Source organism: Argopecten irradians, chromosome 4 (genome assembly GCF_041381155.1).
Source record: "Argopecten irradians isolate NY chromosome 4, Ai_NY, whole genome shotgun sequence".
In the NCBI taxonomy this organism is placed as follows: domain Eukaryota; kingdom Metazoa; phylum Mollusca; class Bivalvia; order Pectinida; family Pectinidae; genus Argopecten; species Argopecten irradians.
Window position 1 is genome coordinate 21,460,665 of NC_091137.1, and position 18,939 is coordinate 21,479,603.

General features: G+C 34.2%; 1 protein-coding gene across 2 annotated transcripts; it reads right to left on the reverse strand.

Moving 5' to 3' along the window:
• On the reverse strand, nucleotides 1-18,913 carry LOC138320937 (eIF5-mimic protein 2-like). Of its 2 annotated transcripts, none has more exons than XM_069264255.1 (14): nucleotides 18,776-18,913; nucleotides 17,656-17,723; nucleotides 17,310-17,392; nucleotides 14,362-14,455; nucleotides 10,085-10,200; nucleotides 9,585-9,650; nucleotides 9,180-9,315; nucleotides 8,880-8,989; nucleotides 7,450-7,536; nucleotides 7,062-7,145; nucleotides 6,735-6,800; nucleotides 5,963-6,182; nucleotides 5,539-5,661; nucleotides 1-1,746 (listed from the first exon to the last, which is right to left on the reverse strand). In XM_069264255.1, the coding sequence occupies exons 2-14, from the start codon at nucleotides 17,714-17,716 to the stop codon at nucleotides 1,724-1,726; spliced, it is 1,269 nt and encodes a 422-aa protein (XP_069120356.1). In that variant the 5' UTR covers nucleotides 17,717-17,723; nucleotides 18,776-18,913; the 3' UTR covers nucleotides 1-1,723. The 2 variants fall into 2 exon arrangements, with proteins under 2 accessions (XP_069120356.1, XP_069120357.1); XM_069264256.1 differs by having other exon boundaries at nucleotides 18,808-18,901.
• Nucleotides 18,914-18,939: the final 26 nt, after the last annotated feature.

Sequence of the window (18,939 nt, forward strand, 5' to 3'; positions counted from 1 at the left end):
TTATTTCTAACACTGATTTTTTTAATAGAAAGGATCATATAGAAATTTACAAAAATATGACACACACTCCCATACAAGTGGTACTCGAGTGACTCCCAGACGCTGGCCATGGTGCTTTGCATAGACGTTGGATTTAGATCGAATGAGATCGTGACATGAGATCTAGCCACCTACAGTAAATGATGAGTACTTTATACCTTTGTTTCTTTTTATCACAACAGAAATCTCAAATGAAGACAATACTTCATTATATACTATGAAGTAATCCAACCTATTTACAACCAATTTTAACCCGGAAGAATGCTTCCTTATTCTCTAAAGTATATGGACATGCTCTGATGGACCCATGAGGTTCAATTACATAAGAGACAACCAAAAACTAGCCTTCAATATTTTTTTGAAAAAGTTTATTTTTTTTACGTTTTTTTTTCTTACGAAATCTTCCTATGGAGTACAAAAGGCATGTTTCAATAAATATTCTCAACAAATAAAGAAGAAATAACTCATTTTTCATAATATTGCAAATATTTATATTTCCTGAAATTGTAACCAGTTTCCAACCAGATGTTCTTATTCACTTGGAATTTTAGATGACAACGTCTCCCTTGTAACATATTCTGTCTTTGTATATTGCAGATCATTTATCCCCTCTCAGTCAAAGTCATTAACAATTATGTCATTGGAATTGACTAATTGATGGGGCTTATGTCTTAGTTTCAGACACTAAGCCACCATTTTCTTGACAAATAAAACACCTCCATGTCTGTTCTTTTGAAGAGAAACTTCAGTTATTTTACATCTTCAGCTTCAAATTAATGACTTGGCAATATATTGATACTGACAAGAGCAAATAACTACACTATACAAAGACTGGCATGTTCTACTCAAGAGAAGGCTTCATTTTTCATCTTCTGTCGATCAAATTTAAAGATTTTCTGATTTCAGATATAGAAAAGACTGCAGAATTTAAAATTCTCATTATCAGACATGAACCACGATTCTATCTGGTGTATTACAACCCTCCCAATATCGTTACACTGGCAAAGCCTGCTGTAACAATGACATTTACTGATCATAACATGATGGACGAAAAATTCAGATTATCTTTACAATGTGTGGACCACAATATACACTGTTTAACATATTAAAACAAAACAGGAAAGTTAATGACAACACGATCTATTTTGTACTGGAACACGGATTTACAATTTATGTATGGATACCAGAGTTTGATCATCAACATTTATTAAGGTCTCAAATGTACAACACTTCCATTGTCAAAAACTTCATTGGATGGACTGGTTACGATGTGACTATACCAAATGCAGGATGTAAATGCAAAGAGCTGAACATTTCAAAAATGTTGTCCACAAAATGCATCCAAAATTTATATGAACATTTCACCAGATTTCTAAATGTGCATGATATCTAAATCATACTGTATCATCCTTGTTAAGTGGTTAATGAAATGCTATTTTAAGTTCATTGGGCTACTAAAGAAGATTGCTTTTCAACCCTGAGCATCATATAAATTTTACATTACAGAGGAAAAATCTCTCGTCAGTAAACATATATGGAGAAGTTTCCAGTGAGCACTCTGTACACTGCCAGCTGTTTCCAGGGGAGTTAACCCAAGACAAAACACATGATGAGGGATTTTTACATATTAAATATTGTGCCAGTAAAAGGTATTACACCTTAGGGAGATTGTCTCAGGTCACGGCTAGTCTTCGTCTTCCTCCGATTCTGAAATGTATAATACAGGCAAGGTTAAGTACTGGTGTTATAATGTTTGGGAAGATCTATATTGACATTTGTTTTACTAATAAATAATGACTTTTTAATTTTATTTATTTATTTATATTTCAAAAAGATGTAAAAAAGATATATGGCAGTCTTGATATCACATCCTTTATCAGTTCTCAGCTCATTGATTTAATCTTGTAATGATGCAGGTGTGATAATTTTTTTTCATAAAAACAACTTCAAAACTGCATCTCTATATGTCATAAGACTGATTTCAGTATTTTTATACAATATTTACTAGTGGTGCAATAACCAAAAACATTGATTAAATGGAGTCTGAATAAAAATTGTTCCATGATCGATTTTGCCTATGCAAATTTGTTTTTAATTTTTGTTGTTGAAATAGATCGTTATTGTTAATGTGTCGCAAATGATCATATACATACAGTTGTATTCAATGGTTTTATGTTGAAAAACCAAAATGAAACTAATTTTTCATGTGATGTTCTTTGCCGCCTTGATTCTTTTCGTAATCATGGTCTGTGCAGTGTTTTAAATGTATGGCTATTAACAGAGAGGTCGACCGGCATGCGCATATACCACTATGACAAATGTATATGGCATTCGGCAAGAGAAACACTTTTGTTTCAGTTTTCGGCCAGTGCATGTCGCTAGACAGATACAATTAAATCAAACTCAACTGTTTTTGACATAACAATAAGAAATGCACTGTATCAGGAATATACAAAATTCAAGATACACAACCAAATTTGTTTAGATATGATCGTTGTCAATGTAAGGTAAAGTTATGTTTCAGTAATTTATTGAACATCTTTCCTTTCATTGCCTTTACCAAAAAATAATAAATATGGGGGGGGGAGGCGCTTTTGAAATTGGGAGACCCACCGATACATTTATTTTTTTGTGAAAGAGGCCATGGCAAAGATGTGATTTAACTGATTTAACTTTTTATCTTGCTTCGACATCTTTTTGGATTGATAAATTTTTATTTCTATCATCACCAAAGAGTTCTAGGACAAAATTGTACTGTATATGGTACAATCTTCCTAGACCCAGCTGAAAACCTTCTAAAGATACCAAAGTGTTGCAGAAGTGTAATGCAATAGTAGACATCTGGACATTCACACTTAAGCTTGTGAACTGCCACCGTTTTCTCAACTTGATACTAGTGAATTTAAATAAAGATCTGTTGATGAAAACAGTATCTTGCCAAAAGTAATCTATTGTTTCTCTGTACCATTGCCAAGTTTGATTGAATATAATATGTTTTAGATAAATGTTCTGTCATTTATTATATCAAAACACCCAGAAAATAAAATAATTGTTTTATATTGAAAATGAACAACACATTAATATTTTCAGAAATTATCATTTTTCTCAACATTTATTTTTGTAGTCAGGATGCATATGACTGACAGCATTATAATACAACAAGAGGCCCATGGGCCTTAACGGTTCAGGTACAGAATGAAACAAAGACATGCATATAAACACTATATATTGGCCCATCAGGCTCTTGAAGTCAGTCAGTGATTTTATAAATTTGACTTTTTAATCTATGAAGATTATTTGGTTCCATCAAATCTGTAAATTCAGTAGAAAGATTTTTGAAATGTTATCCATTTTGACCCCTTTTGGCCCCACCCCTCTGGCCTCTGGGGATCGGCCAGGACCAATATGGATATGATGTTAAAATGCTATCTCAGGCTAATAATTCTAACCCAGGTTGACTAATTTCCTATGAAAACTAAGCAAATAATGGTCCTAAATGTGTTTTTCCTATATAAACTATAGTAAATTTGACCCCCTCCCCAGGGGAAAATCGGAGATCCCAGGGCCATGAAATTCACAATTTTTTGTAAAGGGCCTTAAGTCCTTCCAATCTATCAAGAGTATCGATATCTGGTTCCATCAAATCGGTGATTTCAAAAAGAAATTTTTTTAAATTACCATTTTGACCCCTTTTGGCTCCGCCCCTCTAGCCCCTGGGGGTCGGCCATGACCAATATATGGATATGATGTTAAAATGCTATTTCAGGCTAATAATTCTAACCCAGTTTGACTAATTTCCTATGAAAAATCATGTTCATAAATGTGTTTTTCCTATATAAACTAAAGTAAACTTGACCCCCTCCCCAGAGGGAAACCTGAGACCCCATGGTCATATAATTCACAATTTTTGTAAAGGACTTTAAGATCTTTCCATCTATGTAGAGTATTTGATTCTACCTGTTCCAGAATTTCAGAAGAAGATTTTTGAAGTTTTAGCCTATTTGACCCGTTTTGGCCCCGCCCCTAAGGCCCCTGGGGATCAGTCATAGAAAATTTGTTAATAAGATTCAATGGCCATCACATAGGGATAATTCTGACTACAATTGACTAATTTCCTATTATAATGACTAAATAATGCTCAAAAATGTGTTTTCCCTATATAAACTATAGTAAACTGAACCACCTCCCCAGGGGGAAACTAGAGACCCCAGGGTCATATAATTCACAATTTTCATAAAACACCTTAAGACCTGTCCATCTATGAAGAGTATTTGATTCTACCATTTCCAGTATTTAAGAAGAAGATTTTTAAAGTTTAAGCCTATTTGCCCCTTTAGGCCCGCTCCTCTGCCCCGAGGGGGTTGACCAGGACCAATATAGATATGATATTAATATGTTATCTCAGGCTAATAATACCAAACAAGTTTGACTCATTTCCTATGAAAATTTAGCAAAAATGCTCATATATGTGTTTTCCCTATATAAACTATACTTAACTTGACCCCCTCCCCAGGGGGAAACGTGAGACCCCAGGGTCATATCATTCACAATTTTTGTAAAGGACCTCAAGACCTTTCCATCAATGAAGAGTATGTGATTCTAATATTTCCAGAATTTCAGAAGAAGATTTTTGAAGTTATAGCCTATTTGACCAATTTTGACCCTGCCCCGAAGGCCCCTGGGGGTCAGTCATGGATAATTGGTTAAAAGGATTCAATGGCCATCTCGTACTGATAATTCTGACAATATTTGACTCATTTCCTATTGCAAATGATCAAATAATACTCAAAAAACGTGTTTTCCCTATATAAACTATAGTAAACTTAACCCCCTCCCCAGGGGGAAACCTGAGACCCCAGGGTCATATAATTCACAATTTTTGTAAAGGACCCTAGGACCTTTCTATCTATGAAGAGTATTTAACCCCATCACATCTGTGAGTGGAGAAGAAGATTTTTGAAATTTTAGTCAATTTTACCCCTTTTGGCCCCTCCCATAGCTCCCTGGGGGGTGGGGACCATATAATTCACAATTTTGTTTGGCCTTATGCCTTAGAAGGTTTGTGCAAAATTTCATTGAAATTGCTTCAGCAGTTTTTGAGAAGAAGTCGAAAATGTAAATTGTTTACGGACATACGATGGACGACGACGGACAAAAGGCGATTAGAAAAGGTCACTTGAGACTAAAACTTTTGCATTTTATTTCAAAAGGTTACAAATGCTTCTGATAGACCCACCCACAGAAGTGATTTGATTGAAATGTCACCCTGGCACAGAAGTAATTTTATTCTGAACAACCAAGGCACATACTATTTTTGAAAGTGTCTGCCCTGGGTGCCATATATGTTTTGCTGGAACAGCCCAAAGTGAAAATGGATATATGTGACAAAACAAACAAGCCTATGAATCAAGGATTTTTTTTTCATTTTAAAACTTTAACATATGAATAAAATATGGATAATAGATGGATTTTTATCAAATAGTGTTGACATCAACATACCTTCCTCTGCATTCTCAAGCCATTCAACAAATTTGGACATTTGTTCCAAGAAGACCGATTTTCCTTTGGTAGAGTGGGCTTCTTTGTACCATTTAAGTATAACGTCCTCACTCAGCACATCCACTATAAATAGTAACAATTTGATACCGTGCTCATCTATCAGTTTATAAGAATGCCGACAGGACAAAATTATTCAACAGATACTGTACTCATCTATCAGCTTATAAGGATGCTGACAGGTCAAAACAATTCAACAGATGTTTCTACATCCCAAATATTTCATTAAACTGTCCACACTATTGTAAATCATCTGAGAAAATTAAGAGAACATTTTGTTCAAAAAGTATTTTTAAACTTTAAGGATTTGAAGTTAAGCTTGTTATTTGAGATGGACTGTATATTCTATTATAAGGCCTCCACTTACTTTTGTACAAGATGACAACAATCTTTTGGAAAACCTTCATAAAGGCCATGTTGTCATAACAATATTCCTGAATTTTCACCAGCAGAACCAGTTCTGATTTAGGCGTCTTGGCAATGGCGGACAGAAGCTGTCCATATGATCTGAGGTGGCGTAGAGCTTGTTCAGCCACCAGTTCCTCTTTCTTATTCCATTCTACACAATCCATGATTGTATTCCAGACCTGAAGTAATATGTAAGTAATGTCAAAGTATTGAAAGTACTGAGTGTTAAGGCAAACTAATGTTGATTTAAGTATTGCACACCTGACCGGTCAATTTAAGTATTGCACACCTGACCGGTCAAGCTCAATTTGCACACCTGACCAGTCAAGTTAAATAACAACCAATGCCAGATATCACTTAGCACAAACATCCACATAAATATACATATTCTTTACAAAGACAACACTTTCTGTGAACGCCTACATACCCAGTAACTAATACCACATTCGAAAAACTAAATTGGTAGGAATAATGAATGTCCCAGGTGAAATTTTGAATTGAAACTCCTAATAGCCAAGTTCTAATGTCAATACAAAATAAACAGTCCAAAATTTTCCTTACCAATATAATTTCAGCAGTAATCATTGTGTGGGTTGTGGATTTTGCTTCAAAATGCAGCTCATAGAATATTTATCTACCAATTGCAAGATTCATACCTTGTATATGTTACCCGTCTTCTGTCAATAAAGGAATGATGACTACAGAGAAATTCTTCCTAACATAAAACTTACCAGAATAGTAGTTTCTTGTTCCCCTAGGCCACTTTTCTGCATCTGTTCCAGAAGGAAAGTCTTTATCTGCAATGTCACATGTGCTTTAATTAGATTTGTATTCAAGTTCTGGTTAAGAAATATTTCAATTTACATATATTATATACAGATATCCTTTCAAAACTTATAGCTCCCTGCATTTAAAGTTTTGGTTCATTCTGATCTTTTTCATAAAACTTCATTCTCAACACTGCAAGCACACTCATCAACAATTTGTTTGTTTGAGTTTTATGGCCCATCGACAAAAAACACACTGATTTAATTCTTTCATCAATTTCAAATACAAACCTCATTAGCCGATTCCTCTGATTTAACCATCTCAGCGAGTTCTTTCTGTAAATATTTCCTGTTTTCCTGATTCTTCTGAGCTTTCTGTAATGGACAAAACATTGATACATAAATCAGTAATTGTATTCACTTAAAGATAGAATTATGGTTGTCATCATCCTTTTATCAAACGAAAGATTTTGAAAATGACTGTATATCATATTATGTAAGTCTACAAAATAACGCTATAGAAATTTTAAAGTTATCATATTAAACCTTGTACAGCAGATTCCAGTTAGTGAACTGATGTATACTTTTGATGGTATGTTTTTTTTCCAGCTTGAATATTATTAAAGTTATCATTTTGCTTAAAGACAGATATTTTTTTTCTAAATGAAAAATGATATACCAGAATGTTTGCCATCTGGGGCAAGCCTTCTTTCTCAAAGTGTGCCACAAATGCATCGTAGCTTCTTTTGTTCAGTGGATACAGCTCCTATTAAACAAAAATAATAGTATTCATAGTAACTCCATAAAGCTTCAAATAACATAGGCTGCAATGTCTACAGCATTTTCAAAACTTAAGACAAAGCTGTGAAAATCTTCAAAATATCAATCAGTTTTGTTAGGACAGTGTACACAAAACTTGATAGTATGTATATATATTCTTAAACCTAACAGTCAAAATTTCCGTCATTCCCTCACATACGTAACATGACGCTACCCAAATTGGAACACTTTTTGAAGGTGTTTGTAAAAATTTTGTAGCGTGTGCTTGAATCCAGATTTTTCTAGTAACATTTTAGGTCATTCCAATCAGTTTTATTGTGAGCGAAGTAAAGTTAATGTGTGAAAGTACAGTATCTTAAACCGAATGTAAACTACTTAAAATGGTATTGCTGTTGACACAAGATTACTTCGAAAGGCACAGGTGAAGTATAAACCAGACAAATGGAGGAATGTGACGTCGTAGTGTGGTGGCCTCTCACCATGCAGTTACAGGGTAGAACAAACAGCTCTATGTTTTTAATTAACTTAACATATACTAGTAATGTCACATTTATTTTAAACCGACGGATGGTTCGAACACACATTTTTTTCAGGAAAAAACAATAATTCTTTAGCTAGTGACAGTTCGAACACGTCAAAAGATCAAAGTAAAAGTAAGATTTTTGTCTACAAATCTGCACAATGGGATCCCCAACAAGAGGCCCAAGGCCCGAGGTCCAGTTTGTAACTGGATGTTTGCTTCTGATTCTCTTTTACCTTGAACTTATCTGTGATATTTTATACTTATGTCACGGATCAATCTAGGTTTTTGGGGAAACTGCCCTTTTAAAAATAGTGGAAAAGTTTGGCGAAATATAGGGTAATTTGAATCTTCTTATTTTGGTCCAAGAAAAAGTACTGTGAAACAACTAATTTTATTTTTAGATTTAGTAAAGCAAGATTTTATAAGCTCAATAATGAAAAATTTGAGTTTATCATAAAATATGCAGTAGCTGTATGATAAATATGAAGAAATAAGCAAACAAAGTCTAAAAAACAACATAATGAAAAATAAGTCACAGGGGAAATTATGTTACAAAGAGAGTCATTTTTTTGCTTTAAATGGGGAATTTTTAAATCTTCAGGGGAATTTTAGGTCAGAGGGGAATTCATTCCTTGAAGGGAAATTTACTTATAAACGGTAATAAATCAGAGCTAGATTGATCCCTGTATGTTTAATGTATTAATTTGTTATCCATTCTGTAAATGGACTTTCTGGTCTGTTGAATTGAAAATAAATAAATAAACATGAGATTATCTCTCTATAACATAGTCAGAAATGATACTTACCAGCAACCTTAGGTCCATTTGCGATTTCTTAAGAGCGGCAAAGACCGCATTGACGTCTTTCTCCTCAAGCCATGTTCTGAACATCAAGGTGGAGAATTCCAATGATATTCCTGTATAAATGAGACATCATTACAATAGTAAAAGAAATGGTCAAACAATTGTATCATAAATATAATCTGAATGGAATTATTCTGAGAATGGCTCAGTAAAATCTATATTTTGATATCATACACAAATGTCTAACAATAGAATACTATAATGTCTGTCAATTTTCTCAAAACTTGGTTTTAGAGATCTTACCTTCTTTAACCAAATTATCTTCAAACAGCCCTTGAAGGCATTTTGGTGTACAGAACCCATTTGCGAGAATGATGCCAGTGATCTTTGCCAATTTTGTCTTGTCTTCATTTTTGAATCCTCTTGTGAACATCAAAATCTATCAAAGCAAACCAAATTGTGTATTAAATACAACAGCAATACCATTTACAATTTTTAATGTTTTTAATAGTATGATTTTTACTTTATTGACCAACTGCTTGTGCATACAGATGTGTTTTGTCATTGACACAAACAACTTCATTTTCATTATTTTTCACATTACCTTGCTTTGATAATAACTCTTTCGGAAGTCAGATATACCTCGGAAATCAAATAATCTTAGAAAAAATATGATAAAATTTGAATCCGTTAGATTTATATACTTGCCTTCTTAAGAGTCTCCTCAAAGGATCTCTCCAGGTACTTGTACCTTCGGAGGAGTTTACTGAAAACCTGAAATGAATAATTCCACACATAACTATCAATTCTAATTCAATTAGAACCAAGAACAATCAAGTGTTGTGGTTTGAGGAGCTTACTGAAAACCTGAAATAAATAATTCCATATACATCTATCAGTGTAATTCAATCCTATAGCCTTAAGAAGGTCAAACAAGTGTTGTGGTTTGAGTATTTCTATATGAAGTTAAATCGTTAAAGCAAGCTTGTTTAATAGGAAACTAGCTATATGGCTGAAATGGTACACATTCACCACCGTTAGGTGTTGTGTGTACCATAGTTCTCATAACTTCATGCATTGAACCAAAGAGAAACCTACTGAAATTTGCCTCACAGAAATTTTTCACTTACACTGTTTTGTTACAGCATAGTCATATCACTTTGTCACTGTTGTTTTCTATTTAAGTTATATCACAGAAGCAAACTTACTTCATAGAAAGCCTTGAGTGATTTTGTGTCTTCTTCACAGCAGAATACACAAACATTAGTCCGTGTCGCTTTTGTTGAGTCCGGGTCTTTGTCTTCAATAATAGTTCCACCAGGGGCTGTAAGTAACAAAGTTTGTACCAATCAACTACCAGTCAAAGGACTTTCTAATTCATAGTTAAAGGAAACAAGTTTTATGAACTCTAAAATTTATTTAGAACTTTTCTTTCAGAGAATGGATTTTGTCATAAAAGTAGCAGCAACAACAGCCTAGAGACACATAAGATTTTCTCCTATACTTTACAGGTTTATCCCGCTGTAATAAGCAAACAAGATGACTTTTACCTTACAGATGGGTTTGTTTGTGTTTTACGGCCCATCAATAACTAATGTCATTTAGGGAACAGATGGGGAAGTAGAGTGTATAATAGTTCCATTTGGTATACAATTATGTGACCTCATCATGTGGTGTAAATTGTCAAAAAAGTTATTAATTTTGAAGCATAATGGTTTCTTCTGTGATGATGACAAAATGAAAATATTTGAAAACAACTGAATTTTGATCATTTTTCTTATATAGAATAATGTGGGTCTGTAAAGCGCAAAGTAGTAGACATGAATGTCTCCACCACTGTGTAAAACTTTCGATTAGCCTTGTGTTGAGCAGCCCTAAATTGACGTGAATCTTCCACTTGGGTTAAGATATTGTTCCAAGGCCAAAAAAGGGTTTGTTTAGGGTCACATGAGGCCAAAAAAATAGGGTAAGATATTGTTCCAAGGTCGGATTCTTTTTATATATATATATTTCATATAATTTTCACGGCACAGATTTATTGCCAATGTAATTGCATAATATTTTTTAAATATGCATTAAAAAGTCAGTTTATATTGTTCACCATACTTTAACATGCTGCTATACATTGTCTCTTTCTCTTTTACAAATAATTGTCTTTTTAGTTTTTCTTTTTTTCTTGTTTCAATTTTGTAATATATGTTAGATTCTATATCTTTAATAATGGAAAAACTTGCCTTTTTCATTTTCGCTTTATAGACTTGTAGATATACGGAATAATCTACATGCAGACTGCATATTGTCAAAGAAGTTTGAAATATAATAAATTTGTACACTAACTTTGTATTGAAACAAAATATTTAATTTACAAGCGATATTTAATCCAGACAAAACCTCAACACTTAGCGCTGTCACTCACCATGCCATGCTGAAAGTGGGCCACATGCCAAAAATACTCTCTGACAGGACCTAGAATATTGTGCCTAAGGTGTTAATTAATTGGTGATTGCCATGCATTCATAATCCAATTGTCATGTCTGGTTGGCATTTAGCGTCTGTACCTCGGTTAGTTTGCATGCATTTGGCCAGCTGGCTCAACTGTCATGGCCGCCATTTTTCGGATACGTTGGATTGCAAAGTCCCAAAAGTTGAGGGACTTCACCACGGATGCAAACGAAAATGATGCATCACAAGATTTTCAATTTTCATCAATGAAAAGTTTAGGGTCAGGGGGTTAAATCTAGGTAGGGTTGGAGGAACCTTAACCCTTTACCACATGTATTCAAACTAGAAGACTCCATCACCAGGCTTTGAGGAGGAAAGTATACAATGTTCAACACGGACATTGTTGCAACATCTGTCAAGTGTATGCACCATCTCAATGGCACTTTTTGAAGTTTTCAGTCTGGATTGATAATACGTTTTTAAAGTTGGATTTATTTATTTTCATGTTTATTTTGAGAAATGTTTTGGTAATAAAGTTGCTTCAAACTGAATCAAACTACACAGTGATGCTATCATTTCCAAATATATTCAATATGGGGATTTAAAAAATTATTAAAAACATTTACAGGTCAGAAAATGGTCGATTTTCTCAGTCGGAAATACTCAAAATATTGCCGATTTTTTATAACTTTTAGAAAAGAAATTAGTGCAAATTACTTGAAATCTCATAAACAAAGTAATATATATCATAATCATGGCTCAGTCAATATATTTGCTCTGAAAAACACTGTTATTTCTTCTTTGTCCTTGCCAGTTCAAGACCCGTTCACCGCTACTTTCACTTTCTATCGTTCCGAGTAGTGTGTTTGTTGTGGGATGTTTGTACATTATTTGCCGTTGAAAAATGCACGAAAATAATCTATCAACTTTAAATGAAGTATATTAAAGGTTTATTGAAATTTTGACAACAAGTTTCTTACAAAATTATCAACACTCATGGCTGTAAACTCGCCAGTCCATTCCAACACAGCGTCAGGTAATGGCGATAGTACGGGTAGTGGTGTAACGATAGGTCGACTTATCGATGTATTGCAATAGTTTTGCCCGCGATAGCAATATGTTGATAGTATAATTTAAAGTCGATAACTATCGTGATATTAAATTTAACTATCGATTGTTTACGATAGTTTTTTCTCAAAGCAAAAATTACACTCAAAACAAGAATTTCCACCGAATCTGCCGAAATGTCTGCGTAGTGTTTATACATAAAAGCGTCTTTGAGATTTTGATCGTGGAAAGCACTAAATACAAGAACAACACAATTCAAACACAATGAAAAAATACCTTAAGCAAATATTGTTGCATTTTCACAAGCGTACCGATTAATTGAATAAACTTTTAAGTAGTTATTGTTTCAAATGTAAAATAATATCTTGGTAAACTCATACATTGTACAGTTGAAGGAGTTTCCTACTTATTTCGTTCTGAGTCCGTATTTTAGACACGGCCTCCAATTGCTCTTAGTGGGGTGTCAGAATTGACCCAATTCGATCAATACCTTGCCAAAGTGATTACAACAACATGGCGGAGGTTAGCGGTGATTTTGAAATTGTTGCAAATAAGAAGGCAAAAGCAGCCGTATGCCATATGGCAGCATTTCAGGTTTCTAAAAACAAAGGACGAAGTGTTTCAAAGCAAGAATCATAGACCTCTCGGCACTTGAAGACCTCAGCACTTGTTCACCTCGGCACTTCGATATTCGGCACTTGGTAATCTCGGCATTTTTTTTCTGCATTTGGAATGTTCGGCACTTTTGAAACGAATTCGGCACTTAGTTTTGAAATCTTATAAAGTCTATCGCTGTACGAGAATTATTTCTTTCATTCCTACAATTTTCTCCGAATTTATGAGGGGAATAACTTGATGTTTGTGTGCAGACGACATATATTTTGGAACAAACACATTTCTTATTTTTTAGCATTCAAACGTTTTGATATATTATTGATATTTAACTTATTCATAATATTTAATGCATTTTGACTATTTTTCCATCGAATTTCACGGTTCGTTTTACAATGGATTTTTCATAAATTCCGTGGTAAGTGCCCTTTCATAGCTTAATGGACGATTACAATAAAGTGTAATAAAACTTTGACGTCAATATCAAGTTCTGCTGAAGATAATAATGCATGTAATATAAATATCTCTTGAAATAGGCCACGGAAAATTATACATTGAATTATTACGAAATCTGCAAATATAACTATCGTGATAGTATCGCAATAGTCTCTAGACTATCGTGATACTATCGCAATAGTAATTTTACTAATGAAATACTATCGTGATAGCCTTTTTTGTCTGCAATAGTCACCTCTTAGTATGGGACCTCGCCGTTCTTCATGACCGTCAGATTTTCGATCAGTCAAATTGAATAAGACATCGTCTAAATCATGGTCAGATTATATGCTTTTAGGTCTGTCATATTTAAATATCATGACATTGTACTTATAATTACAAATATCTGCCGTAATATCAACAAGAGAAGCCATGATGGCGTCCCGGTAACATGAGGGAAGCAGTGAACACATGTGAGATTTTCTTGGTTAATTTATTTAGAGTTTTATATAGTAACACAGTGCCGATTTTTGATTGGTTAGAAATTTGGTCGTGTCTATAATTAGATTGTAAAGTCTGAACACAGGTGGCGCTTTTATCATGTGATACGAAGCTAGCAAAACATTGATAGTCAAAATGGCGTCCAGAGTCGCTTGCATTGAGATCGTGTACGGGCATCCAGAGGCGCTTACATTGACATGGTGCGGGGGCATCCAAAGTCACTTACATGTGGTAAAGGGTTAACAGACTTTTTGTTTTGTTTTTGGCCCAATTGAAAACCAATGTATTCTTTTATTAATCTAACAGATGTATATCAAATATAGGGCAATGAGGTTCAACTTATCTATTTATTCTACACTATTTTCTTTCTAATTTCTGCTCCCTTTTTTGCACAATATGTTTTGAATATTTCATCCTTCAAGCTTACCTAAAAGACCTCCAGCAAACAGGATGTCAAAAAGCTCCTCTGCATACCGCCTGTAGTTAAGTTTAGCTCCAGTGATATCCAAATACTTTGAAACCTTCAATATCAAAGAAATCACTTCAAGTAGTTTAATCATGTATAAACAGTTTATAAATGATGTGTACTCTGTCAATGCTTTCATCGAAATTGCTACACTTCAGGAAGTCTTGTTTTTCTTCTTACTTACATTAATTCAATTTGAAATGTAAATGCAAATAAAATCCTATCACAGCAAAGACACTACCTGTTCACACAACAAATACACTTCCTGATCACCCTTGCACACAACAAATCATATCAGTGTTCCCGATCACGCAGAAACGTGCATGAATCATGTACATTTTGTGTTCTTGCACGCATAAATTTGACAAACTGTACGTGCATGCATGCTTAAATATTTTCCATTATTTGGTGATAATTGTTTCTATTATCTCTCATTTTGATTGCAGAAATTGTAAGTGTGTCAAAACGTGTTTTGCGATATCGGAAGTATTCCTTTCAGTAAACATTAACTGTAATGCACCAAGCGGCAGATGTGTTAACTACTTATCTGTGTTGTCCTATGATAAAATTCGAGACTATACCCATGACCATCGGTAGTCTTCGGACTGATCGTTATATCGCTCAAAGAGCATGTGTTACGGGAAGCAATTTACGATGCAAATTTTAATTGTGCGATAACAACTATTGCGTCTGTCAAGCACTATCATAGAGTATGAAAATGATCTTAAATCCACATGGTTCTCTGAGCAAGAAAATTGTTTGGACACCAATCATTACAGAAATCGGCTATAAGACAGCAATACATTTTACATGCCTATAAGCACATTCATGGATTGGGAGGGTGAAAATCTGTAGATCTATACAAATTATTTTGAAAATTGCTTTTCAAAATGAATTTGTAAATTGATCGCGATGTAAGATGGACTTTATGCATATTGAGAACATGATTTTTAAGTGAAGAAATTGACACAACACAGCAGACATGTACCGTATGTCTGTTTATATTTCAATTCTGAATATTGAATAACTTGCAGTCAAATTTAAGAAGCAACAATGTTGTTTAAAATAAATCAAACAAAGAGATATATATCTGAAACTGTTTTTAATATTGTTTTTTCCTTTGGCCAAATATATGTTACACTTTGTCTTTATTTTCTACCAAATAATACACATGGGCAAAATATGCAAATATAATGTACCCCTTAAATATGGCACTGTACCCACATTTTAAGAGCTATAGGGGTACAAAAAAAACCATTTGAAAAAATGGGATCTTGGCGCCCACCAAAGAATGATGTACATCTGACAATAGAAAGAGGGATCTTTTCTCTGCTTTTCAAACTTTTACTACATATGAAATTTGAGAAAAATCTTTTCAGTACTTTCTGAGATATATAACACTAACAAACTTCAATTATCAAAATCCAAGATGGCAACCTGTTGGCCATCTTGTTGACCGATCAGTCCTAAAATGCAATATGCAGGTCCTAGGAGAACCTACATATAAGATATGAGACAGATCGCTTCATTACTTTCTGAGAAATAGCGGTAACAAACTTCAATTATCAAAATTCAAAATGGCAGCCTGGCGGCCATCTTGTTGACCGATCGGTCACAAAATGCAATATGCACAACTAGGGCCCTAGGGGAACCTACATGTGAAATTTGAGAGAGATCCCTTGAGTACTTTCTGAGAAATAGCGGTAACAAACTTTAAATATCAAACCAAGATGCAGCCTAGCGGCAATCTTGTTGACTGATCGGTCCCAAAATGAAATATGCACAACAAAGGCCCTAGGGGAACCTACATGTTAAATTTGAGAGAGATCCTTTCAGTACTTTCTGAGAAATAGCAGTAACAAACTTTAACTATCAAAATCCAAGATGGCGGCCTGGCGGCCATCTTGTTAACCGATCGGTCCTAAAATACAATATGCACAACTAGGGCCCTAGGGGAACCTACATATGCGGTAACAAGAAATGTTAACGGATGATGGACCACAGACGAAAAGCGACTGAATAGCCCACCATCTGATGATAGTGGGCTAAAAAGTACAACAAACTACACTATTCTTATATAACCATTAGTGCTAGAACGGGTAATCGGATAACCGGTTCGGTTTGAGCTTATATCCGGTTAGCATTTTAGCTATCCGATAACCGCCATATACATTTCGTACGGCTAAAAAACTCCTCAAAGTAATAAAATTCCTGTACTAATGATTGTCTCCACCTATAGTGTAAAGTATACATGCTTTCAGAAGCACAATTTTGCAATGAAATTAAAAGTGTTACGACATCAGTGTTGTTATCGGAACTGGGTCATCACTAAAACGCTTATAGGTGTCACTTGGCTTCTATGCAAACGTTCCAGTGAGCATTATGTGCGCAAGTGCCATTTGCAAAAGGAACCATGTGCAGGAAGTAGGCCTACTTTGACATTTTAAGTGTTTACACCGATTTCCATTCATGGTTTTATTAAAAACAAACAAAACAAATCCAAGTCTAAGTAATTATTCTTTGTGTTAAATTAGCGTTTCCTTAAAGATATAAACTATTGTTATGGAATCCAGATGAAGTATGACACGTTTCCTGAAAGATATGAACAATTGTTATGGAATCCAGATGAAGTATGAAAAATTCATGTCATTGATGTACGACTGAAACGTTACTTAAATAGCTACAAAAATTGTACGGTTATCCGGTTACGGTTCGGTTAATCTGATCCGGTTAACCGGTTGGCAATATTACTAACCATTCCAGCACTAATAACCATTAATTATACAATACTAGATGGCATTTTGAACTGTCCATTTTATTTACTGCATATGTAATTATGTCAAGTCCATCTAAATGAAATTTTCCCTGGTATTTCTTACTAAATCTATTATATTGTGAAAAATACATACCTGCTCTAGATCTGCACCTGTTTCATTAAGACCAAGCACAATCGCATCTCTAAACGATGTAGGATCGTATTTTTCTTTTTCATCTAAAAATACAATTTTCAATTATGATATTAACATGTAATATCTAGCGAGTACATTTTAGTATAGTTGTGTCCTTTAGCTATCAAATTAGCTGATCTTTATTGATTACAAAGAACTAAAACTAAAAGCTGTGATACATACATATGAATAAATGTCTCAACAATTTTCTTTTTTTCCCCATTGTTTTTCCATTAGTTCAAGAAAAGTGGTCTACTTTGAAATCTAAGTGAAAATACACAACATACTTCACAATTGATATCCTTACCCCTTTTCCGAGTTTTCAGACGTTGGCCTGACAGCGAGGGTTTTTCTGCCTTCTGACTCATAAAAATTCTGAAAGATGTATTATTTCATATGTGAATACAACTATAAACCATTGTGAATTTACTATTACTAAGTGTTAATTACATGGATTATATCATTTGATGAGAATTAAAAGATGTTATTTGCTGCATCATCAAAGTAACTCAATTTAAAGTTAAAAACAACTTTGTGGGGAAACACTTTGTTTCCACAAAGACAACAGTTTGTGGGTGAAAATCATTTGTAGGGGGATTGGACTGGGTCGATCATCAGTGACCAGGTAGCTCAGTCAGTGGAGCAATCGGCTAGTGTTCGGAGGGTCCTGGGTTCGAATCCTGGTCTGGTCACTACATTTTCTCCTCTCCTGTTACACATTAAATGCTATAGATTTGAAGATAACACAATATTTGTTATTGAATCCAATCACTTGAGTGATCTGATGACAGAAGAGAGAAAAGTGGCTAAAATGGGTTTTATCACTTTGCCATTATTCATGTCTTATCATCTTTTTTGCCACTAAGGTTATCACAATATTATTTGATAATAAACAACTGATTTACTTAGATATTGCATCCGGAAAGATACCATCCGGAAACAATCCTTGCAGTGAAATATTTTCTTTTCCTAGTTTAATTAGTTTGTTGCTTATTATCGAATATTTGTAAATCAAATCCTAGCGATACACAAGAAATTATTGTCCAAATTGAGAAAAAAAAGAGTATGGCTATTTTTTTAATGACTCCATGAGTCATCATTGTGGTGAAATAAGAGTCTGTTTCATTTGGACGACTGTCAGACTCAAAATGAAATAAGAGAAAAGGTATCTAGGTGGTATAATAAATGATAACTTAATATATAAACTTTCCGGGTGTAGTATAAACTCAGTGTGTACCGAAATTACAAGCGAAGGAAAAAATCAAAGTGCCTTGAACAACTTCCTAAATGAACGGCGGTGCGTCCACGACTTTTCGACACGTGATATTCAAAACCACGCGATTAAATATCAAATTTAAATCAAATGAACGTGATGGATACAGAATGGAATAATGAACATACGATAACAGTATTACACAGTTCTTTACCAGTAAATAAAGGTCCGGTTTTCCGCAGTTACCTTGGAACTTCCTTTCTACTATGTCGCCCAGAAAGAAAAGAATAGGATGCTATATTAAGATTTACAATCGCGTTTCAACTCTCGTCATGTGTACAGAAACGGGATTACAAATCGTGGTTTATACAATGTTTG

Coding starts and splice junctions, on each gene's coding strand:
- LOC138320937 (XM_069264255.1), bottom strand. CDS start 17,716: ATGAGTCAGAAGGCAGAAAAACCCTCGCTGTCAGGCCAACGTCTGAAA. Junction 8,990..9,179: donor AGATAATTTGGTTAAAGAAG/GTAAGATCTCTA, acceptor TCATTTATACAG/GAATATCATTGGAATTCTCC. Junction 1,747..5,538: donor GCTTGAGAATGCAGAGGAAG/GTATGTTGATGT, acceptor TATACATTTCAG/AATCGGAGGAAGACGAAGAC.